Source organism: Engystomops pustulosus, chromosome 3, assembly GCF_040894005.1.
Source record: "Engystomops pustulosus chromosome 3, aEngPut4.maternal, whole genome shotgun sequence".
NCBI lineage: Eukaryota > Metazoa > Chordata > Amphibia > Anura > Leptodactylidae > Engystomops > Engystomops pustulosus.
In genome coordinates, this window is record NC_092413.1 from 114,587,126 (window position 1) to 114,613,664 (window position 26,539).

The 26,539-nt window shown below is 38.1% G+C and overlaps 1 protein-coding gene across 2 annotated transcripts in view; it reads right to left on the reverse strand.

The window, feature by feature from the left end:
* GRIK2 (glutamate ionotropic receptor kainate type subunit 2) overlaps nt 1–26,539 on the reverse strand; it is a 437,454-nt gene that overhangs the window by 196,279 nt on the left and 214,636 nt on the right. For both annotated transcript variants that reach the window (XM_072141893.1, XM_072141892.1), the window contains 3 exons: nt 13,482–13,663; nt 9,386–9,439; nt 5,003–5,176 (listed from right to left, as the gene is read on the reverse strand). In XM_072141893.1, coding sequence (XP_071997994.1) covers nt 5,003–5,176; nt 9,386–9,439; nt 13,482–13,663 — 410 coding nt within the window. The remainder of the gene's footprint in view (nt 1–5,002; nt 5,177–9,385; nt 9,440–13,481; nt 13,664–26,539) is intronic.

The following is a 26,539-nucleotide window of genomic DNA, read 5'->3' on the forward strand; positions in this document are numbered from 1 at the left end:
GCCGTGCACACCACTGCTCCTTCCCCTGTGTCAGCTGATAGTCAGCCCCCTGCCCAGGACCCTGCCTCAAAAACCCCATCGTCACCTCCACGATCCTCCACAGCATCCACCAGCGTTCAGCTCTCCATACCCCAGACGCTGGAGCGGAAACGCAAATATAGTGCAACCCACCCGCACGCCCAAGCCCTTAATGTGCACATCTCCAGATTGCTAAGCCTGGAGATGCTGCCCTATAGGCTAGTAGAGACCGAGGCCTTTCGCAGCCTCATGGCGGCGGCCGCCCCTCGGTATTCGGTCCCCAGCCGCCACTACTTTTCCCGATGTGCCGTCCCAGCCCTGCACCAGCACGTGTCAGACAACATAATCCGTGCCCTGACCAACGCCGTTTCTGACAAGGTCCACCTGACCACGGACACGTGGACGAGTGCTGCCGGGCAGGGACACTATATATCTCTGACGGCACATTGGGTTAACTGGTGGAGGCTGGGACCGAGTGTGACCCTGCGGCTGGTCATATACTGCCGACGCCGAGGATTGCGGGGCCTACCTCGGTCCAGGTGTTTGAGGCCTACTATGCCTCCTCCTCCTCCCACCCCTCCTCCACCTCCTCCTCCGAACGACCATCCGTGGGCATGGCGCCATCAGTCGGTAGCTCTAGGCACAGCAGCAGTGCCGTCGCTAAGCGACAGCAGGCGGTGCTCAAACTGCTGAGCCTAGGCGATAAAAGGCACACCGCCCAAGAACTATTACAGGGCATCACGGCGCAGACTGATCTGTGGCTGGCACCGCTGAACCTGAAGCCAGGCATGGTTGTGTGTGACAACGGCCGTAACCTGGTGGCGGCTCTGCAACTCGGCAGACTGACACATGTGCCATGCCTGGCCCATGTGTTAAATCTGATAGTTCAGCGTTTCCTCAAGACATACCCCAATCTGTCTGATTTGCTCACGAAGGTGCGCCGCATCTGTGCGCATTTCAGGAAGTCCAGCACAGATGCTGCCACTCTCAGGGCAGCGCAGCGCCGCCTCCAACTGCCCGCTCACCGACTGTTGTGCGACGTGCCCACGAGGTGGAATTCAACACTGACCATGTTATCCAGAGTTTACCAGCAGCGCCGAGCGATTGTAGACTGCCAGATGTCAACTTCCACCAGAACTGGTAGTCAGGTCAGTCAGCTTCCTCAAGTCTACAATGAGGAGTGGACGTGGATGTCTGATATCTGTCAGGTGCTGAGTAACTTTGAGGAGTCAACACAGATGGTCAGTGGCGATGCCGCCATCATCAGCCTCACCATCCCGCTGCTTGGCCTGTTGAAAAACTCTCTGGTCAGCATGAAGTCGGAAGCTTTGCGCTCCTCACAAGAGACAGGGGAAGAAGATTCCCTTGTTGATAGCCAAAGCACCCTTAGGTCTGTTTCTCAGCGCATATCGGAGGAGGTGGAGGTGGAGGAGGATGAGGAGGAAGAGGAGGAGAATGTTGGCGAGACACAAGAGGGGACCATTGTTGAGTCCTACACTGTTGAGCGTGTATGGGCAGAAGAAGAGGAGTTGGAGGAGTTGGAGGAGGAGGAAATGGACAGTCAGGCCAGTGAGGGGAGTGAATTCTTACGCGTTGGTACTCTGGCGCATATGGCAGATTTCATGCTAGGCTGCCTATCCCGTGACCCTCGCGTTCAAAGAATTTATTCCAGCACCGATTACTGGGTGTTCACTCTCCTGGACCCACGGTACAATCAAAATCTTTCCACTCTCATCCCTGGAGAGGAAAGGAGTGTGAGAATGCATGAATACCAGCAGGCCCTGGTGCACAAGCTGAAACAGTATTTCCCTTCTGACAGCGCTAGCGGCAGAGTGCGTAGTTCTGCGGGACAAGTAGCGAGGGAGAGTAGGCGAGCAGGCAGCTTGTCCAGCACTGGCAAGGGTACGCTTTACAAGGCTTTTGCCAGCTTTATGTCACCCCAGCAAGACACTGCCACCTGTCCCCAGTCTCGGCAGAGTAGGGCTGATCTTTACAGAAAGATGGTGAGGGAGTACGTAGCTGACCATACCATCGTCCTAAATGATCACACAGCTCCCTACAACTACTGGGTTTCAAAGCTGGACATGTGGCACGAACTGGCGCTCTACGCCTTGGAGGTTCTTGCCTGCCCTGCCGCTAGCGTCTTGTCAGAGCGGGTTTTCAGTGCAGCTGGTGGCATCATCACCGATAAGCGTACACGCCTGTCGACTGACAGCGCTGACAGGCTGACGCTTATCAAGATGAATAAAGCATGGATTTCTCCTAATTTCAAATCTCCAGCAGGTGAAGGAAGCTCAACCTGAATAATTTATCCACTCCTCCTCCTCCTCATTTTCCTCCTTCTCCTCCTCTTTCTACAGTAAAGCAGAGGAAACTGGCTGTTTTTTGACAGGGCCCACTGGCTCTAGGTATAGTACTTTATGCATTTAATTTTTCTGGAGGGCCACCGACACGGTCCTCTGTTTTAAACAATTTTTGGGAGTGCCACATACAGGTACTCAATCTATTCAATTTTTCTGGAGGGCCACCTTTCCGGTCCTCTGTTTTAAACAATTTTTGGGACTGCCACATACAGGCACTCAATCTATTCCATTTTTCTGGAGGGCCACCTACCTGCTCCTCTGGTTTGAAAAATTTTTTGGACTGCCACATACAGGCACTCAATCTATTCCATTTTTCTGGAGGGCCACCTACCTGCTCCTCTGGTTTAAAAACTTTTTTGGACTGCCACATACAGGCACTCAATCTATTCCATTTTTCTGGAGGGCCACCTACCTGCTCCTCTGGTTTGAAAAATTTTTTGGACTGCCACATACAGGCACTATCCAAATTGAATTGTCTCCATAGCAGCCTCCACACGTTGTCTCCATTGCTACCTCCAAAAGTCGTCCATATAGCTGCCTCCATACATCGTCCCTTTATCAAACGAGGTTTGTCAGGCCGAAATTTGGGTTGTTTTCATGGATTCCACATCAAAGTTGTTAACTTTGTCGCCACCCTGCTGTGTTATCCACAAAATACACTGGCAAACTTTTACCATTTACGGATATTATTTCAGCGCTTCTTGCGCATCTGTTTACATTCCCCTCACCCGCCATATCCTAAACTTATAAGAACGCTACTACACTTGATCTTATACAAAAGGTTCTTAGAAGTGCTGTTTGGGGAGTAGCCTAGAGACAGGGGCTTGGATTGGCGAAAGCTCGCCTAGCAGCGGAGCGCCAGCTCCATGCGCATCATGCGCTTCTTGCGCATCTGTTTACATTCCCCTCACCCGCCATATCCTAAACTTATAAGAACGCTACTACACTTGATCTTATACAAAAGGTTCTTAGAAGTGCTGTTTGGGGAGTAGCCTAGAGACAGGGGCTTGGATTGGCGAAAGCTCGCCTAGCAGCGGAGCGCCAGCTCCATGCGCATCATGCGCTTCTTGCGCATCTGTTTACATTCCCCTCACCCGCCATATCCCAAACTTATAAGAACGCTACTACACTTAACTTGGTGCAGGCTGGGACCGAGTCTGACCCTGGGGCTGGTCATATACTGCCGACGCAGAGGATTGCGGGGCCTACCTCGGTCCAGGTCTCAAAGGCCTACTATACCTCCAAATCCTCCCACCCCTCCTCCACCTCCTCCTCCTCCGAATTACCATCCGTGGGCATGGCGCCATCAGTCGGTAGCTCTAGGCACAGCAGCAGTGCCGTTGCTAAGCGACAGCAGGCGGTGCTCAAACTGCTGAGCCTAGGTGATAAAAGGCACACCGCCCAAGAGCTATTGCAGGGCATTCCACATCAAACTTGTTAACTTTGTCGCCACCCTGCTGTGTAAGCCACAAAATATACTGGAAAACTTGTTTCATTTACGGATATTATTTCAGCGCTTCTTGCGCAGATGTTTACATTCCCCTCACCCGCCATATCCCAAACTTATAAGAACGCTACTACACTTGATCTTATCCGAAAGGTTCTTAGAAGTGCTGTTTGGGGAGTAGCCTAGAGACAGGTGCTTGGATTGGCGAAAGCTCGCCTGGCAGCGGAGCGCCAGCTCCATGCCAAGAACCAACTAACATAGTTTTAACTGCAGTACCTTTAATCTACTACTAGTTCACTGCCTCCATACATTTGGATTGTTTTCATGGCTTCCATGTTAACTTTGTCGCCACCCTGCTGTGTAATCCACAAAATATACTGGCAAACTTTTATCATGTACCAATATTATTTGAGCGCTTCTTGCTCACCTTCTTTGGTTCCTCTCTGCTACCCATTGGTTTGAAGCCTGAGTCCATTTAGGGTATGTCGCCATGCCACTCTCTAGCCTTCCGCTGCTGCCGCTGCCTCTGCATGCCGTCCCCTATAGTGTCAGGGTCAATTATTGGATGTTTTAGATGCTATCTAGCTTCATTCTGTCACTCTGTCATGGCCATGCTGTTGCCCATAATTTTGGCATAATGGTGCGATTAAGCAGCCTCAGAGGCATCCATGCATGCTGCCCCTGCTGTTTCCTGTCCATTTCCGTGGTGTTTCCATCCTTTTCTGAGGTTCCCAGGTGTTTGGCCAAGCTTCCCTGTGCAGAGCCTTGGTCCCCTTGAAAAATGCTCGAGTCTCCCATTGACTTCAATGGGGCTCGTTACTCGAAACGAGCACTCGAGCATCGGGAAAAGTTCGTCTCGAATAACGAGTACCCGAGCATTTTAGTGCTCGCTCATCTCTACAAATAAACCTTAAAGTACGTTTGTTATTGTGTCAAAACTGCAAAGTGGCTAAACTCATCCACGGCAAAAACATTTCATAGCTGGACTCATATCAACACTAATAAAAATAGTGAGACAATGCTATGACCACAGGAAAAAAGAAAGCGTTGTTCATGGAACAGAAAAGAGGAGGCTTCACTAAGGGATCTGTGGGAAGCTAACAGTTACACATGGTAAAAGTATAAGTAACGAAAGAATGTAATAGCTCAGTTTATATAAATTCAGACATCTTACCGTCATAAACCCATCCAGTAAACCTGAATCTGGTTTAGGAGGTGCTTGCAATCTTTCCATAGACCATTTTTCAATTATAGAGAGCACTTGGCTGTTTTCTATATTCAATATTCGGAATCCAGTCATGTTAACACCGCTGTACCGATATGGCTCAACGTCCAATGCAAATAGGTCCTGTAAGCAAAAATAATAAATTACCTGATTATTGATTCTAAATGCATAATAAAGGAGAAGATGATCTGCTGGATTGTATAAATTGCAATATCCAACTTTAGTAAATGTAAAACTGGGAAAAACATTTTTTCTTGGTGCACTGGGTTTTTCATTTGATTTTGGGTAATTTGAGCTTTTGATTCCATTCTATTTCTCTCTAGCAACTCTAGTTTATGAGATGTTGATTCAATGAATACCTTGTTCTTATGACTAGGGTTCTTATGGTTATTATTGCTGATTACTGTTGGAGCCTCCAGTGCGAGTGTCCACAAACATCATATCACAGGAGATCACAGAAACAAGTTTTTAGCCACCTGATGGAAAATCTCTATTCTACAGCAACAAAACGAGAAATGATTCTAAAAAAATTTCTTTAGCACAATATTGAGTGAACACTTTTACGAATGTCAATATGACATTTATTAATTACTAGACATTAATTTCCCAATTTTATTTGTAAAATATTGGGTTCCAGCTAGTTTGTGCAGTGTATACTTCAAAAGGTTGCAATGCCAGATCTCCAAAAGTAGAGCTGATAGGGGAAAACAGGTGTCATTTCTAGAATCACGGTGCCGTAGAAAGACAGAGCATCAGAATGATGCTGCGGTCATTAAGGAGTCTAAATAAGTTCACGCAAAGTCATTTTTATTCATTAACTGTTTATTTAAGGTTTCGTGGGTACTACTAGGGTAACTATGAGATTATAAAGTAAGTATTGCCACACTAGAGTAAATATTAACACAGCAAACATACAGTTTGAGTCCTCTCCATTCTGTGCAGGTGTCCACTGCTTCATAAACCAAACACCTGGCCTGCGTCGATAGGGCTCAACACCTTGAGGCCTCTCCATACTCCCTTCACTACAAATGTCTATGTAGGAACGGGTTGAAAGGATTAACCTTCTAAAAGGAAAATTGGTTTAATACAGCATTGTATGAAAATAAAGCTCCCATGCTGCTATTTTTCTGTCACAGTGACATGATAATATTTATTATTATGTTATATCATGTTGAAATAGTGGAATTGCATTACTCAAGTGATAAGTGTGGACACTATTGTACTTTCGTTATGGGGCTCTTTTCTATGTCCATCTTTGCTCTAAAATATAGCATATACCAACAATAGCGATTAAATGTCTAGAGGTTTTATAAATGCAAATCAAAAAAATATGTGTCAACATTTCTATTTTACAGTAAATGTATGTCTTTGTAAAAAGTAGCCCAAGGCATAAAATGACTACTCATAGCCTTCACAGTAAATAATCAAATAGGAAATGACTTAAATATAATTCCACCTCCTGGAAAATAATTCCAAGCACTTCACGTGTCTTGTGATTATCATACAGCTTTGATGTGTGCATTTGGAAAAGCATATCCTTAATGAATTCATGAACATGGCTTCAGTCAGATGTAGTTTGAAATAAAATATTTATTGGTTTGTTGAAGTTTTTGCAGAAAATTGTCATGCATTTATTTAATTCAGGGTCAAATGGTCAGTTTTAGATAAAATATTTTACTGGAGTTATTAAGTATTTTTATTTTCACAAAACTTATAATGAAACATTTAGGGCTAGATTTATTATATTTTTTCTCTTGAATGTTACATTAAAAAGTTCAGATATTTTGCTGTATACTTCAAGGGGATGGTTGTATGATAAAGAGGGCTGGCTATATACTAAAGGGCGCTGGCTGCATACTACTGGGGACTGGCTGGCTGTATACTACAGGGGGCTGGCTGGCTATATACTACAGGGGCTGGCTGTATACTACTGGGGGCTTGTTGACTATATACTGGGAGGCTGTGACTAATGCATTTCCCACCTTGCTGTTAGTTTAATGGTGTAAAATCTGGTAAAAGCTGGAGTCCTTTTAAGGCGGTAAATATCATGCAAAATAATTCTAATACTTAGAAAGGGCAATAAGGGTTGCTGATGTGAAGTGCAATTCTTATCACAGTATACCACTTTATTAGCAGTTGTACATGGTATACTAAGATGTGCAGTTTATGAAAACATCATCTTAATCAGTAGTGGATTAAAATATAAGCAGTGTGGGCAGTATCCTGCGGCCCAAGCCTTCTAGGGAAGCCATGGCCATCCAAACCACCAACACATCTGTTCCTGCTTTAAATACACAAAAGCCATTTCAGGACCTTTGAATGTTGGATAGTAGAAAAGAAACATCCTCCATTCTGCAAGAAGCTGATTTTTGTACCATATGTAAGAAATTAATTCCAGACTTGTAGAGGTTACTATTTTCATACAGCTCAAAGCCCATGGCAGTTTTAATCCACCCCCGAATCTACTCACTTCTGGCCCTGGTCTATGCCACATGAGCAACAATCAGTATCTTCAACTGAAATAGCTGCTAGAACTAGAATTGAGTATATAACTCCTCCTGGCATCATGGCAACATCTAGACAGTTGCAAATTGTGTTCATGTTGTGGAATAATTGTGATGGCCCAATCAGTGATTTTTACATTGTACGAGGTAATATGTATTGTGCTTGCATCTAAACAGAATGTGAAAACAGTAATTTTGCCCTAATCTATAGGTGGTGACAAGAAATTAGTAGCACAAGTAAAATTTGTTTTGATAGATATAAGTAAGAAAGATTATAACCCTTACCAAACAAAACCAATTTTTCTAAAGTGGTTAGATACAAATTGAGAGTCCTAAGTGTTTAACCTTTCATTAACTAATTAAAAAGGATGACATTTGCAAGCTTTTGAGGCTGATTAGGTCTCTTCATCGGACACGGTTTGACACAAGAGCTGAAAAGCACATAAATACACAAAAGAATATAGCAATAGATTGGTTGATGGGAAAAATGATGCAAAAAAAAAGCCATCAATGGGAGGAGAAGAGTAATTAAAGAGTAAATATTTGACAAATGTTATACTTGAATATTAAAGTCGATCCTGAAATTCATATACTATGGACACTGAAATATCTTGTCACCAGATGGACATTGCCTGAAGCCTTGGAGTGGTGCCATAAAAGACTTGTTAATAGACCATGGACCATCTATGTGCCCTTTCTCAAGGAAATAAGGGTATTATCCTGGGGAATCTCCACAGGAAAGGTTTATCCATTAACTCGGGGCATAGCTTCAGGAGTACAATAAATATCATCCCTGGGAAGTCAACAATACCAGTTCCAAGTACAAGAGCGCCATCCTGAGGAAGGATAAGATGATGACACCAAGGAGGCCTATATACTATTAACGGAAGCTGATTGGAGTCATCATGAAGGCCGGAAGATATTCGAGTAAGGGTGGGGTCATGAGCGTCTGTGGGTGGGATTGTGATAACAATTGAGATATATATGTATGATCAAGGAGTAGTCTAGGAATAACTATCTAATCTAATGATGGACTAGTTATATAGTCTTGTGCCTGTTAATCATGTAGTCTTGAGTTTGTAGTCAGATACTGTGTGTATCTGTAAATCCCAGAATAGGACATTGAGGAGGCATTTTATTTTGTATTATAACCTTTTCTGTATTTTGCCATCTATTATACCCTTTTAATTAAATAATCCTTTCTCCAAGTTTAGACTCTGCATTTTCATGGAACAATTCTTAGTTAGAGCAGGTAGAAGGAAAAACACACTTATTGCAATAAGTATGAAAGTTTTATTGTCGTCTGAATTTCCATGACTGTGATGCCCTCATCAGGTCTGAGAGACACATTGCAACACATGAATTCCCATTTCAGTATGTCGAATATTGTAATAATTTTGTACTCCCAGCTTCACAAAAAAAATCCGGTTACAGCAGTTTATGTGGGTGAAAGTAGAGTGGCTTAAGGGGCGCAAAGTCTCAGTTACCAATGGGTTCTGCTACCTGAGGTGCCCCAATAGCCAATAGTCATTAAAGAAGACTAAAATGTCAGACATTAGATTTTATATTCGGACATAGCAGGTTGAAGCAATGCCTCTGACAGTGTTTGTGTAATTCTAAATGACTAATAAAAGGGATGCAAATTTTCTTCTTTGTTGTGTTTGTTATATATGGGGGGGTTATAGAAGGCAATCTCTGCTCACTCTGGATCTAGAACTAGGGATAACTGACATTTATATTTGCAGACTGTAGATGTAAAACTGCTTAAAATGGAGAGTACAAAACAAAATGATCTGTCACCTCAAATGATAGAAACTGTCTTCCTTACCAGAGTTGTAAAAATATAATGGTAATATTCTGTCATCATTCCCATTGCCAAAGCCTGTAAGACAAGAATCAACATTTATTTTCCTAATGAATTAAGAAAAATACAAAGACATCATGTGAAAAACTTTAAAAACAAAATACTGCTATTTTTTCCTCCATAGTTATTTCTTACTTCATTTTGTAATCCATAGTACCCTTAAAATTTCTCAACAATGGCACGATTAGAATATTGCACTTAATATACTGAAGTATAACCGTTAGATGATAAATGTGTGATAGAGTATTGTACATATGCAATATATATATATATATATATATATATATATATATATATATATATATATATATATATACATATATATATATATATATATATATATATATATATATATATATATACACACATTATAATATAGCAATATATTTTTAAGTGTACACTTTGAATAAGACAGCTGCTAGAGAGTCATAGCAATGAATTTAGCAATTTAAAATAAAAGATAGTTTTGCCGTTGACAACTTCTTTTAGCTGACAATAAAAATAAATGAAAGGTTGCTCACTGCTAGACTACTGCAATATTAATAACTTTATAAATAATGCATACAGGAAGCCTTTAAGCAATACATTTTCACAATAGCCTGAGAAATTTTGTAAGTAAATAGTTTTAGATATTTACAACATTCCAGGGGATTTTAACTACTGCAAAAGTGTAAATATGAATTTAAAGTCTCTGTCATTTCCAAACATCCATTTTGCACATCTTGGGGGAGTGTATCAAATCAGTAAACAGAAAATCAAACATAAAATATAAAAGGAAACAAACTATTTGTTAAAAAAATTAAACATGAGCATAAAATAAAAAGTTAGAGAAAATTCAACTAAAGAAGCAATAGTCTATCTATCGAATTATATTTCGATTCGAGACAGCCTCGAAAGACCCAATGATTCGGAAGATCCAAGGCTGTCATTGCAACTGATCACCGCCCCCTGATGATTTCACAGGGAGCAATAATCTTCACAAAGATGGCGTCCATGCAATTGTGGTCTTTCGAATAAGTGTTTGCTGCTATATACAACAAAGACTTACTGGCTGCGGAGACGGCTCAGCCCAAGACCACTATGTACTACTATGTCATGTGTCGGTAACGGATTAAAATGTCCTTGCAATGTTACTTTTTTACTTTTCCAATTTGCTATGTGAAAAATGCCATGATAATATCTGATAACACAATTGCATTTAAACTCTTTTTCCCTACAAATGTTGGGTAGTAATTTTGGTTTGTTATAGGTTTCCTTCATACCTCCATAACATTTACAGCTGTAGAGGCATGGGGTCTAAATTCTGTTTGTAGTTAGTAGCAGAAGCATTAACTCTGATAAGTTGCAATGTGGGATCCCTATTTTTTTTTTCTTTTCTATTTTTATTAAGTCCATATATTACATATACATAACAGTAGCATGCATAGACTCAAGACTTTACATAGATATTTATTATTTTATTATACACTCACCGGCCACTTTATTAGGTACACCTGTCCAACTGCTCGTTAACACTTAATTTCTAATCAGCCAATCACATGGCGGCAACTCAGTGCATTTAGGCATGTAGACATGGTCAAGACAATCTCCTGCAGTTCAAACCAAGCATCAGTATGGGGAAGAAAGGTGATTTGACTGCCTTTGAACGTGGCATGGTTGTTGGTGCCAGAAGGGTTGGTCTGAGTATTTCAGAAACTGCTGATCTACTGGGATTTTCATGCACAACCATCTCTAGGGTTTACAGAGAATGGTCCGAAAAAGAAAAAACATCCAGTGAGCGGCAGTTTTGTGGGCGGAAATGCCTTGTTGATGCCAGAGGTCAGAGGAGAATGGGCAGACTGGTTCGAGCTGATAGAAAGGCAACAGTGACTCAAATCGCCACCTGTTACAACCAAGGTAGGCAGAAGAGCATCTCTGAACGCACAGTACATCGAACTTTAAGGCAGATGGGCTACAGCAGCAGAAGACCACACCGGGTGCCACTCCTTTCAGCTAAGATCAGGAAACTGAGGCTACAATTTGCACAAGCTCATCGAAATTGGACAGTAGAAGATTGGAAAAATGTTGCAGATTTCTTCTGCGACATTCGGATAACAGGATCAGAATCTGGCGTTAACAACATGAAAGCATGGATCCATCCTGCCTTGTATCAACGGTTCAGGCTGGTGGTGGTGGTGTCATGGTGTGGGGAATATTTTCTTGGCACTCTTTGGGCCCCTTGGTACCAATTGAGCATCATTGCAACGCCACAGCCTACCTGAGTATTGTTGCTGACCATGTCCATCCCTTTATGACCACAATGTACCCAACATCTGATGGCTACTTTAAGCAGGATAATGCGCCATGTCATAAAGCTGGAATCATCTCAGACTGGTTTCTTGAACATGACAATGAGTTCACTGTACTCAAATGGCCTCCATAGTCACCAGATCTCAATCAAATAGAGCATCTTTGGGATGTGGTGGAACGGGAGATTCGCATCATGGATGTGCAGCCGACAAATCTGCGGCAACTGTGTGATGCCATCATGTCAATATGGACCAAAATCTGAGGAATGCTTCCAGCACCTTGTTGAATCTATGCCACGAAGAATTGAGGCAGTTCTGAGGGCAAAAGGGGGTCCAACCCGTTACTAGCATGGTGTACCTAATAAAGTGGCCGGTGAGTGTATATCAACTGCAGAATGATTGAAACATAAAACTTGTAAAACTTCAGAATGACCATGTCAGAGACTTGAACTTACAAGTTTATTTGCATATAAAATATTTGTCTTTTTACCCTGGAAATAGCTTCATACATGTCCATAGGCTGTCTCTGGTATTGCAGATCACCTGCCTTAAAAAATAACCATCATTTTTGACGATTTTTTGATATTGTGTAGGAAGGGGGAGTGTTGAGAACATTTTTTGAAGAAATTCTTCTTAGTTTGTAAAAAAAACTAGGCAGCAAATTGCCTCTTAGTTACAATGTTACTTCTACATTATGGCAAATCTGTCTACCAGATCGAAGATGGGTATCTCTCCTGTTTGTTACACAGCTGTGAGTGTTTACCCTTTCTGCTCTCTCCTTGGCTGTAGTATGCTATGAGCAATATTTTCAAATCTCAGTCTGAAAGTGAAGGGGTTAATCCTTCCATCTCAGATCTGTTTAACCAAACACACAGAGATTAGACGTGAGCTCATGCAGCCTCCATATACATACACTGTACAGGCTGGAATTTGTATCTCTATGGGAGAGATTTGTTTTTTTTTACAAAGTAAGGAGAATCTGTTTATGAAATTTATTAGAACAATGTTCACCACAACCCTCCCAACACAAAATATAAAAAATTATCTCAAATGACAGTCACAATTTAAATTCAAGAGAAGAGAGCTGCACTAGACAGCAGATCCCACAGACAGGCATAGTGTTATATGGGAGAAAGCATTTATATATGGGAGAAAGCAGGCATGCTTTTCTAATCCCAATATACCCACATTAACCCTGTTGAGTTGCTGAAGGATGACCTGAAGATGGATGTCAACACAATGAATACTAGGTCCCTATTTATGAAACATGTTTAGGAAGGAATTAGTTGTGGTTTCAGGTTTTGTTTCTCCTTGCACTTAATATGCTCAATAAAAGATAGTTTAAACATACATAACATTGGACCACATATAATTTTTAAGTTCAAAATTCATAACTTTTTATTCACAAAATATTTTAAGTATTATTTTAAAGTGTTCATGACAGCAATATATACAGCTGTGAATCCATAGATGTTTGTCCTGTTACTTAGTTAAATAAGTATGCACCTCTAAATTATGATGCACCTATAATATGTTCCTCAAACTTTGCTACTATTAACACATTACTAGTCAGTTTTGGCACATCAAGCATCTTCAATGTAGGTCTTCAGTCTGTAAGAAAGCTCTAATTTGTTGTGGCTTTACTGAAACACTTTCCAAATAGGTAAACTTTCTCTGAAATTCAATATACTTCATCCAGTATGATAGATTACTCATTAATAGATACAGTATGATATTTCAAAACTTCAGGTCAATAACTAATAGGTTTTTACCTGTTTTAGTATGCCAGCTGCCATGTCATGACTACAATCAAAGATCACATGGAACTCTTTGCCTCTCTTCATCTCCTTCAGAAGTGGTTTGGCATCTTTTGTATCAAGAGGTAATTGACGAATTTTTAGTCTCAAATTGTATCTAGATGGAGCCTTAATCAATTCTTGCAAGCGAATAAGACCTAATAAAAAATTAAAAAAAATGTTAACACTACAGGAATTGTGAATACTACTTAACCACTTTACCTCATGTTTTTATAATGTGTGTGTAAGTGTTTGGGTGCAGGATATTAGGTCATTTGCCAATACAGGCAATCCCCTACTTAAGGACACCTGACTTACAGACAACCCATAGTTAAATACAGACCCCCCCCCTGCCCACTGTGACATCTGGTGAAGCTCTCAGGATGCTTTACTTTAGTCCTAGGCAGCAATGATCAGCTGTGAGGTGTCTGTAATGAAGCTTTATTCATAAACCTTGGTCCCAATAGAGCAAAAAAAATGTAAACTCCAATTGTCATTGGGGCAAACATTTTTTTTGTCTGGATCTACAATTATAAAATATACAGTTTGGACTTACATACAAATTCAACTTAAGAACAAACCTCCAGAATCTATCTTGCAAATAACCCTGCTTTATTGATATGTAAAGTGAAGCCTCCTGTTCTTTTACTTCATCAGGCAGACATTCCTGTCCATTAAATGGCCACGGATGGAATGAACCATGAACGATCACCCTGTCAGGATCTTATAAAATTATTAATGAATATAAAATCAAGATCCTGGCAGGGTGATTGTTCATGGACATATAGAGATCACTTGACCCTCCATCTGCAGCCATTTTATGGACAGTAATGTCTAGCTGATGAGGTAAAATAGAGGAGGCTTCACTTTACATATCAAAAACGTGGAGCAGAACTATTAATATATGTATATTGGTAAGTTGCCAAACATCCTGTGCCACACATTAGAAAAAAACATGAGGTAAAGTGGCCAACCCCTTTAATTGTAAAATAAAATCATTCATTTCCACCTATGAAAGTATGTATATAATATTATTACTGAGAAGCCAAGCCTGATAGTTTCAAAATTTACATACACAAATTCCATCATTAGGTTTTTGGGGTTCTTACTGATCTACAAATTTAGATAAACATACAACATATAAACCTTTTGTTTGTTTGGGTGGATGGGAAAAAATTGGAAAGCTAACTGTGAAAGACAATTCACTGTTTAAAAGTAAAAGGTTTGTGTGACATAAATTATCTAGTCACTGTTCACCTCTATACATGCTAAGATAATTGTAAGGCCAATTAGGAACTGCTACTTACATTATGTATTCAGGGGAATATGCTGCTACAAGATACCTCTGGCAATGACTTACATCTCTTGAAAACAAAAGGATCAGGTATATTAAAATTAAGCATGCCTGACTTTAAAACCATATATACATTAGATGGTGGACAGGTTCTTCTAAAACTGGTGGCTTCAACTGTCATTCTTCTAATGCATATGATGCCCACCTTTTTTTTTTCCACAAAAGCACTTCAATGATCAGAAAATACTTTCAGTTACAAGAAAAGATCTACAGTAGATAGACATATTTTAGATGTATTTTAGCATTAAACTAAATTTGAACAGTACTGCTCTTCCAGTCTGTTAAACATCACAAATTCTTATAGAAGTTCAGGCATCATTCTTATGCCTATTATCTCCTAGACTCTTTACCCAATAATTGAATGCCAAATACATTAAATGGGTTTTCCTACACGATGCTCATCAATCTCCATCAGCTCCACAGAGATTAATGGAGCAAAACCGTCATGCGCGGCCATCTGCTCCAATCATCTGAGAAGTAGCGAGGGGGTGGTCGGACCCCTTGTTCTCGCGATCTGCGGAGGTCTCGGCAATAAGTTAGGGCCTAACTTGCCTTCAGGGGAAAACCCTTCTAAGAAGAATGCACATAAACCATCATTTAAAAAAGAGGAAGAAGAATAAAAGAAGTTAGTTCTTCTTTTGTTACATGCAATTATTTTGCACATGCACAAAATTTCTTTAGGCATAATTAGCATTTTAAAAAACAGACATTTATTTTTGCCCTCTTTTTCATTTTTGCATTTCTATTTTTTATTCCCCATCTTCCTAAAGCCAAAACAATTTTTATTTTTCAATTTACAAAAATGAATGAGGGCTTGTTTTCAGTGTAACAAATTAAACTTTTTAGTGGCAGCATTTAATATTCCATAACAGAACCTGCCCAGTGCAGGTAACAAGTTAGTAAGTGGAAAGTTAAAACAGAAATTTCATTAAGAAGACTAAAACAAAACTGAGTAGATTTTCATCCATGACGTTTTTCTGTTAAGAACCCGAGCCTTCACCAGATGTCAGACACCTGATGAATGCCCAGGTACTGATCATAAATGCGTTGGATGAAAATAAATAATTGCACCAGTCTTGTTTTAGTCCTGCTGATGAAACTGCTGTATAAGCCCTCAATTTATTAAGTTTTTAAAAAATATTGATACAAAAAGTTTTGCTGTTAGAATGTAAATCTAAATCTAACATGGTGTTTGTACCATATCTTCAATATTTATCTATTTTAATTAGACAGTTTAGTATGGTTTTTGAAAAGTTGCTGGTGCCAAAGCTTAAAGATTTCTGAATATCCCATGAGCATTGCTATGTCCCTTTTTGTATTGCATGTGCCATGACTGTAGACTGATATGCTTAATTGCCTTTTTAGATGCGCTGAAGCTCTCTGGTAATATGGTACCAAGACCATATGTATTATGTGACATTATTATTGCAACAAAATAAATAAGTGATGACAGGTGCATGATAATCCTTTTACTTTAATTTGCTGTCTCATTTTGCTTATACATGACATGTTTTGATATTTTAGTGATTTCATGTATTTTCTTCCTTTTTTCCCAGTTTCCTCTTCCTGACATATCTGGAGAATTTTTATCTTAGGATTGATTTGCATTGCAGAAAAGTTTCTCTATTAAGGCATTTTCTTTGATGTCAAAAGTGATTCAATCTTTGATCAAAGACGTTAACAATTTACCAAAAGCTCATCTTTGTGAGTTTCAATAGAGCCTGTTCCACTGTGCTCCTACTGTGAGTTTTGCTTTTTAGTTTAAATCACTTTTAACTTCCCATTCCTATTAAAGGGAGCTATAATGTTGTAAATATACATTATTTTTTTTGGTTTTATCCATGGATGAAATGTCTAAACCATGTAACATTTAAAGGGAACCTACCACCCCGATTATACCTATAAAGGTAGAAGGGGTGGTAGGTGGATGGATGGGACGTGAGGATAGCCTTTTTTTGGGCTAATCCTCACGTCCCGGGTGTCTTTTACAAAACACGCGCAGCTGCGCGCCCTCGTCCGGGTCCCCTGCATTCTGCGCAGGCCTTCGGCTGTGCGGCCGCGGCTCGGGCCCGGAACTACTGCGCATGCACAGTAGCTGGGGGACTCGGACGAGGGCGCGCAGCTACCAGGAGCTGCGCGCCGAAGATTACCTGGTAGGTGGAGTAACGCGGCTACTGGGGCGTGGAGTAGCCGCGACTAGTAGCCTCATGTCCGGCTACTCCACGCCCCAGTAGCCGCATAAAAAAATGACCATATAAATGTAATAAAGTTTTGTAAAAGACACCTGGGACTTGAGGATTAGCCCAAAAAAGGGCTATCCTCACGTCCTATCCATCCAACTACCACACCTTCTACCTTTATAGGTAGAATCGGGGTGGTAGGTGCCCTTTAATAAAATGAGTGCAAATGAAAAGGATATCCTCTTCTAAACAAGATGTTGCATATTTTAATTTTAACATTGCACTGTTTAATAACTATTCTTTAAAAAAAGGATGGAAGAAAAGAAGAAACATACAAAGGAGGAAAAGTAGGAAACTATAAAGTGATAAAACAAATGGTTGGATTTGTACACATGGATCTTATTTCAAAATAACATGAAATCAACATTGTTTAAATGATGTCTCATATTGTGTGTCACACAAATGAAATCCACTATTGACACCCCTGGGTCTCATCAATGTATAATAGGGTCAGATAATTTCCTTGGAAGTGTTCAACAGTATAGACAACAAAGTAATGTTGCGTGCATGCATGGAATCTTTGAGTTTCGATGCAGATGTTAAAATATATCTAACATCAAAATGAAACATTTATTATCGGGAGCACTTACTCATACATCCAGGTACTCTGACTGATAAACTTCTCATATTTGTTATCTATGGCTTCCTTCCTTCTGAAATCAACATTTAAAATTATGCTTAAGTGTACTGAAGGGCTCTGGTGGGTGTTTCCAGAGGCCCTCAGTGTTGCAATGACCAGAGCAGATCTGCCATTCCCCTACACTTTCTGCTGCTGCTATATTACACAGGAAGTAAGAGGAGGGAGAGAGCAGGGGGTTGGGTGAGACATGTTCTGCTCATAGTAACAGCCAGTGAATCTGTCACACAAAGGGGCTCGCTCCTTAAACGCCCCCACAGTCCTTTAGAGACATATGCATAAGTTAAAAAGTTGATTTTAGAAGGAAGGAGGCCATAGATAACAGATCTAAGATGATTATCACAGTCACAGTGCCTGGATCTATGAGTAAGTGTCCCAGGTTTATACATGCTTCGATTTGATGGTAGATTTTCTTTAATATCCTAACTGCTGCAGCATATGGTGTAAATGGTAGATATGTGTATATGTGTTTTTATGGTAGACCTTTAATTATTGTGAATTTTACTCTTTGCTTTTCTTCCTCTCAAAACACATGAAAGCTGATTAACACCTGTTTTACCATTTTAAATGCTACTGTCCATAAAGATCACTTTATCTAAGTGGTTCTAACAACATAGTATTAGCTGAATATTACACATGGGCATAGTTTCATAGTATCCTAGTGCTGTACATTTCTGGACAGATGTGGATTTGAAATGGTCATACTGAATCTATTAAAATTATATTTTTGTCAAAACCTGCAATAACCATGAAAAATAGTTTTGGGAATCTTGTCATAGTTTAATGTTTATGTAAAATTAAAAGAAAAGTATTATGATTTTTTGAACCAATGAGTTTTCACCCACTGCTAATCAATGATGATAAGATAATGTAATAATATAAAAGTAAATAGATTATTGAGCTGGGGAATTGTATCACAAGTATAAACTCACATCTTTCATGCCTTTCAAAGTACAACTGAAGGAAAGCACAGTGGTCCACATTTATTAAAAACAGTACAATGAGTGAGCAGAGTGCGGCAGATTCATGAATTGTTGTGCTTGTTCTTTACAAATTTGGCACCCCCTGCACTGCTCCGACAGAGTGCACCAACTTTTTTTGGTGCACCTTTAACATGAATCATATATTATGGGGTGCATAAAACAATTACCCAATGCAGAATAATAAAATTATCATCAGTTCAAACGATAGGAGTTGGTTCCAGCTTTATGATTATGAGCGTGATTACTTTTACTATCAACTAACTTTTTACTCCTCTTCCACCTGGAAGCTTCATTACACAATCTAAACAGGCCATTTTGTTTGTATCTTCCCAGAAGCTGTATTTACCTGACGCATTTATCTGTGAACTCCAGTGCTGAAAACAGCAATGCGACCTTTGCCTCCCACTCATTAAACATTTCTGACACAATGTAATGATCTGTGTAGGTTCATAAAGCAAGGAAGCATGTGAATTATAATTATAATATTAACCAATTAATATCAACTGACAGTTATATTGTGGCACAGATCTACAGTACTCACAAGCTTCACATTATTCCCAAAGGCTTAGTCACTATGTGGAATCCTCTAATCATGCTTGACTATATGCCTTCTACTAGATTGCTTGATGTAGCTATTTGCTTCTTATTATCACTCATTTTCGTGCTGTTTTCTTACAATTACACAATCAATAATATAGTTTTGTTACAATATTTATCAATAACTAGTATTGATGGTATTACAAATATAATGCTTTGTTTTTGTAATTGACAAATTTCTAAATGATCATAAACAGCTGTTTATAATAACTTTTTATATTATATTTATATAGTCATATTTTCTTCTTTTCTTTATAATTAATGGGAAATTGTATAAAAAAATTTTGATTTAAATACATTTTACTGTTTATTACTGTTTTTGTTATAGATTTGAAAACTTAAAGCACATCTACCACCAGGATTAAGGAATGTAAACCAAGCACTCTGACATCCTTTAGCAGGATCTGCACTTCTTCTAGTTTCTTATTCCCCGGTTTTTACAAATAAAGGCTCAATAAATGTTAATGGTGTCTGGAACCCATCAGGCTCATTCGCACAATTTTTAAAGCCTTTTTATCTTAAATACCAGGGCATAAGAAGCTAAAAGATGTGCAGATCCTGATAGAGGGGGAATACACCAGTATGGCAGTGTACTTGGTTTACAATCCTTGATCCTGGTGGTAGATGTCCTTTAAGCCATTTTAGAAAAACACAAAAACACCAGATACCATCGGATGGGACCATTAAAAACAGATGGGTGAATGGGAAAAAAATTTGAAAGCTAACGTGGGGCGCTAATAAGCCAATAAGTATAGGAGTATCCACATTAGTGGCCAATTACTGAAATTACTCAAGAATTTTCGTCTGAAGAAGGTTTTACAACCAAAACATGTTTGGGTTTATGTCACTTTTATGCTATTCTTAGATATTGTTTATTATTTTTATTTTTAATAAAAGTACTTTTGCTTTATCACTACATTTTGGAGTAATTTCAGGAATTGGCCACTAATGTGGAACTTCCTATACTAATTGGCTTATTAGTGCCCCACGTTAGCTTTCCATTTTTTCTCATTCACCCATCTTTCAGCCATTTTAGCTCTTTAGTTAAAGAACTTTTTTGCTTCTGGCCTTCCAAATGCCATACATTTAGCATTTTTATTATGGATTTAACAGAACAGACTTAGAATCATTAAAGCTCAGATAATCAGTTTAGTTCAGTGATCCTAAGTTGGGTCTTTCAAATCCAACATACTCATGGAAGGAGTTTGACAGAACAAACTCAGATATGAGATCTCTCTATACAAGGTGTGTAGCTGTTGCATTATACAGCAAACACCCAACATTAACACCCAGAAATAATATTTCCATATATGCAAGTCTGTGGGGAAAAAAAGTGGTTCAGTATTTTATTTTTGTTATCCTTCTCCATGACAAACGATTATAATGGAAATCCATTGCAGAGATATTAGCCTAGTCTTAGGCTTCATGCACACAGCCTACCTCGGCTCAGGCACATAGCCGTGTGGTGGAGAAAGGGTTGGTGTGAGCGTTCCTCACCTCTCCCCTCTCAATAGGACCTCTTCTCTTTTGTGGCACAGTCACCTGGCTTGTTCATGTTGTGGGGGGTCACTTTAGGGGAGATCTATCTTTATTTTGCTTTCAAATGTTAGTACAAGAAAGTTACACATTTTTTTGTGCATTTTTCTGTGACTTTTCCATATTTACACCACAACTCGTGGTGCACAGTTTTTAGGTGGATTCATCTTATTTATCTAATGGATCCACCTGTTTAAGCTTTTGTGACTTCTGCGACTTTTGAAAAAGTCAGAAAAATGTGGGCAAAAGCTTGTTTGGTGGCAAACTAAGCAGGAAGAAGCAGAACAAACACTTTTTTTCACCAAAATTTGCTACTTTTTCCATACCGTGTACTGGGAATATGAGTAGCTGCCTTAGGTCCAGAAACAGGAGTGGAAACCACATTTGTTTTCAGACACATCTAAGCTGGTTTTGCTCCATGTGCCACATTATGACCCCATCATGTCAATAAACACGACCACATTAAGTTAACTATTGCCTTGGCATTGTAGAAGAAAAAAATCAGATGAGAACATTCATTGTCCAAAGAGCTCATACCTGGAAGCTTCACAAGCAGTCATTTTTTCGTAAATAATAGTACTTAATCTAAAATTATGGAGCTGAGTTATCTTTTTCTTGAATTCCACATTTTGCCTTTTCTTTATTGTACAATGTGCAAAAATGGTGAATTTGGAGAAACTAGTTTAACATACTGTAATCTTTACTGTCTCTGTAAGGACATGGCTCTTAGATGAGAGAATGCTAACCCTGCAGTTGGTTTTAGATAAAGCCCAGCCCTTAAAAACATAAAAGTAGAGTTCAAAAATGAGGAGGCGCTGATTGTATCTTTGTGCCTTTCTAGACCATCTGTAGTGTGAACATGGGTTTAAGCTTGCTATGCTGTTTGAATTGATTAGCATCACACCTGTTTCTTCTGTACAGCTTAGCTTTGGTTCATTGTTAGTTAACCCATTGTGATTGAGAGCTCCAATTGTTCCAGAAAGGCACAAAGATACAATCAGCGCCTCCTTAGCCACATATCACAAATACGGGATGACACAGACACAGATATTACAACTAAGAAAGTCCCATACAAGATACTTTAATCACATTCACTATACAAAGGATCAAAATACCAATAATACCACAATAAAAAGTCAAAATGCCAGTGCTATTTTCCCACACACTAAAATATGTTTCTTGTACCCCTCTTACCAATATATAATGGTAGTATATACAAAGGTGTGCAACCTTGCCCTAGCACTATTCAGGGACTAGTTCCATACAGTTTCCCAGCATCCTCCGAGTATAGTGAATGGAAAAAAAGTATACGCCAGAGTGATGACAGTTTTTTAATTTTTGGACTTCTGCCTCCAAACAAAAATAAGCAATGGCGCAGCAAACCATCCAAGGAAGGAGAGCTCTGATTGTGATCGCATACTGTAAAGCACCATGTCAATCTTGTTGTGTCTTGTATTCCTACAGTGAATACACACATACACTGCAGAAATAAATTAATTTACTTATTCATATATTTAAGAATGTAAATATCTAATATGGAAAAGAGATTCATTAATAACAATCCTACAAACAATGTTATCATGTGCATTCAGGAATACCACTCATAGCACATAATTTGTATATTGCTAGACCCCTGGGAGTAATGTGATCTCATAACTGCAGTGTTGATCCTCTGTGAGGTTGCAGTCCTCCTTTGGTATCATTATTATCTACAGCAGGAAACATTTTATCCTTTAATATGTATAATATTTGTGTTATGAATGAAATGCAAAAACTAGAGCGGCTTGTTTTCTGCTAATATCTGTTCTTCAGCTAAATAGAAATAGAGAGGAAGTATGTTCACATCTCCGATTTTTACAGTAAATGACAAAATAAAAATGTACATATTTATTTATCCTATTTTTTTATGAATATTCGGAATATTTTATGTTGTATGATAAACTTCATTTTTAAATTGGACACACACACTTACATATACATTTTTATGACATACTGTATTATTTTAAAAGAATGTTTCTTTGGATGTTGTGCTATATTGTGCCTAATGGAGAGACCCAAGTAGTCCTGGAAGCTTGTCATCAACTGGTTTAGTTGGCCAATAAATGCCAACTAAAAATCAACAACTGAATTTTTATTTTGTACATTTTAACAGTCTGTAAAGGGCTGCAGAATATGATGGTGCTTTATAAATAAAGATTATTATTATCAATAAAATGTATAACTTTCATTTTGCACACATTGAACTGAATTTGTTGAAATGGTATTAAGCATTTATTGTACTTATACTTTATGTTAGGTACACTACATGGTACAGTATCTCCTAACTCTACCCTCATTACCCCCTATTGATTATGCGTCATCCTATAATGCCAAATATATATATATATATATATATTATGTCATGTGATCAAAACTCCATCACCCTTCTACTTCCTGAATCTGGAATCGGGAATATCTGCTGGGGGCAAATACACACAATCATGTTTTTTTTCAATGTGTTTCAGCATACTGACCTATAAAATCAAGGTGCATATGCTTTTTTTTTACTCCCTCCTTTTCATTACAGATCTATGAAGATATGTGTATGAGTCCCTAATAAAATCTTTACATGAAAAGTTCCAATTGTTTAATCTGCAATATTGATGTTTCTCAAATGGTAACCCCAGTCTGACACTCATATGTGTTGGGGAGGAATTTGGAAAGAAATGATTACATGTAAACATATTTCTGAATTTGTACTAATCTTTATCCTTTATCCTTTTGTACTAATTAATGTTCTACTTGGCTTAAAAAACAACTTTTAAGAGCACAACTTGTTATGTTAAAAGAGAATGTCTCACCAACATTGTTTTTGATTAAAATTTGCATAGTCTAACACTTCATTATTTATTCTAATATACTTTAAATTCTTAATATTTAATTTCTATTTTATTTGCTGCACTATGGGACCTGCCACTGAGTAATTTTTATCGATTGGCAGCAATAGTTTATAGCCAACTCTTTCAGGTATATGGAGAGTTTTGTAAATATAAGGTATGGTAAATGAGATGACTGCTGCATAAAAACTCTATAAAATTTTCAAATGTCTCTCAGCCTAGTAGCCATTGTAGAAATTTCAGGATGTAATACTAAAGTAAAAAAAGTAATACAGAAATCTTATTTTTAGGTAGCGCTCTGAGAAAATATTATTATGTCCACACATTAATTATTCTCAAACTTGTACTGTCCAGCAGAGATTTCAGTGAGACATCTTTATATCTATTCTTATATGACTCTGACAGTTTCCTTGATTACAACATATATTTTATCACATATCCTACAAGCTAAAATGGTGCTACTAGAAAATCACAACTTGGAGATTGAAAGTGAAAATTCTACTGGTATAAAAAGGCAGGAAAACAATGAAAATGAAAAGTTGCTATAGAAACAATAAATGAATTGTAGGCTTGGAAACCCCATTTTTCTAATTATAAAATATTTTGAGACAGTAATTGAGAGAACAAATATATGAGTAAATTATGACACCTACAGATCCCACAGTTATATTTATAAATTTTAAACTAAAACCTTAATTTGTATGTATGTACTCTGTATATATATATATATATATATATATATATATATATATATATATATATATATAGTTAGATAAATACATTGAACAAAAGAACACACTGTGGATTCTAGTCTTTTGGCAAGTCTTGACCCAGACAAAGGTAACGCATTCTGAAACATTCTATCCTTGAATATGAGTGCTAATAGAGATTATTTATTTTTAAAGGCAACCTGTAACCAGATTTTACCCATTTAACTACCAGTTTCCTATGTTAGGGTATGAAATGCATATTCTTGTATTCCATTTTATATGTGAAATCTAAACCTTATGCCTATAAAAATAAATCTCCTTCCAATTCAAGTGTATAGAGAAGAGTCATAATTTACTTGAGATGAGTCAAGGTTAGTCACAGACAAGGGAGAGTCCCTTCAGATGCCATTATCTTCAGTTATATATATACTAGAAACACGCTTTTGATGTCGTTCTAAAGATATTGTTATATCTCATCTTTCAGATGGTATCAGGCTTGTTCAATGAGTTACAGAACCGGCGATATAAGCAGTTAACAAAAGATACAAACAGAGAAAAAGAAGAGAACTGGATCTTTTTCTGCAGCTCACATTTCATATTATGTCTATAACTGCTTATATCTCTGTTTCTGTAGATCACAGAATCACATATCCTCTGAAAGATGAGATTCGTATCTTTAAAATGACTTAAAAAAAGGTTACTATGTATTATAGAAGCATAGATAGGGGCTTCTGAAGTGGCTTTAATTGGTTTTATTTTTATGTTTTAGATATGTTTTCGGACTATAAGGTGCACCGGATTATAAGGTGCACCATCAATAAATGCCTGATAAAAGATCTAGGTTCATATATAAGACGTACCGGATTATATTGCGCACCAGGTTGTAAGGATGAATGACCAGCAGGTGGCAGACCTGTCCACAGTTCAAGGCAGCTGTTGTCTGTAAGTACTGTTCATATATAAGGTACACTGGACAATAAGGCACACCTTTAATTTCTGAGAAAATCAAAGAATTTTTTGTGTGCCTTATAGTCCAAAAAATACGGTAATATTATTTGGATTGCAAGGTACCATTCATTACTCTCATTCTCTCTGTATGTCATCTTTCGATGCTATTTTTATTTTCATTTAGAATAAGAATTGGTGGCTACATTACATCAATCTATGTATGTGATAGAAATTTCACTGGATTAATATTGATGACAACGCAATCATAATTTTTTTTAGTAATGTAGACATGTTAGCCATAGAGAGCAGGAGAAGAGTGAAGAAACTAGTTAATACCTTTTTGAGGCTAACTGAGAATATTTGATGTACACAATGAATATACACATGAATTAAAGAGGACATGAAAAGACACAATGGTCACCAACTGCTTCATTGAGGTGAAAAGAAACTTTCAACATTTAAAAATTACCAAGACTTTGATAACTAAAAATCAAAGGACTTGGACAATTTTAAGAATGAATTAATCTTAACAATTTGAAAAAATAAGCCAGATGCACAGGGTTAAATCACTAAGTTGTCTGCTTTCTTGTACTACTTTATGAGACTTTTTGAGACAAAACAATAATCTCAACTGACAATTAAGTCTCAAAAAGTAGTACAAGAAAGTAAACAATGTGGTGATATACCCACAAAGTTGCAGAACATATTGGTGCTCTATAAATTAAAACTTATGATACAATTACATTTAAATAATAATTGGATTTCTTATTTTAAGTTACCCCATATTACACTGAAACATAATAACAAATTTTATGTCTGAAGTTCTTTTAATGATAACTTTAAACATCTTTAAACGTTATGAGCTAACAGCAATTTCCAAATCAACTGATGTGGTTTAGCACATTCACAAGTTGGTGTGAATTTAATTTTCAAATACAGACCTCCTGTGGCTCAATTGCTATGTTGACAATGTATAATGGATAATTTTTGACAATATCCAAATAAAATGATATAGTTACTTCTATCAATTATGCTTCCAAACTGCAACAATTCACTTCAAAGTTCTGAAAGTATTCAGACTCTTTTAATTTTTTCATTCTTTGTGTTATTGCAGCCAACTTATAAGATCAAAAAGGTTATTTTTTGCTCATAA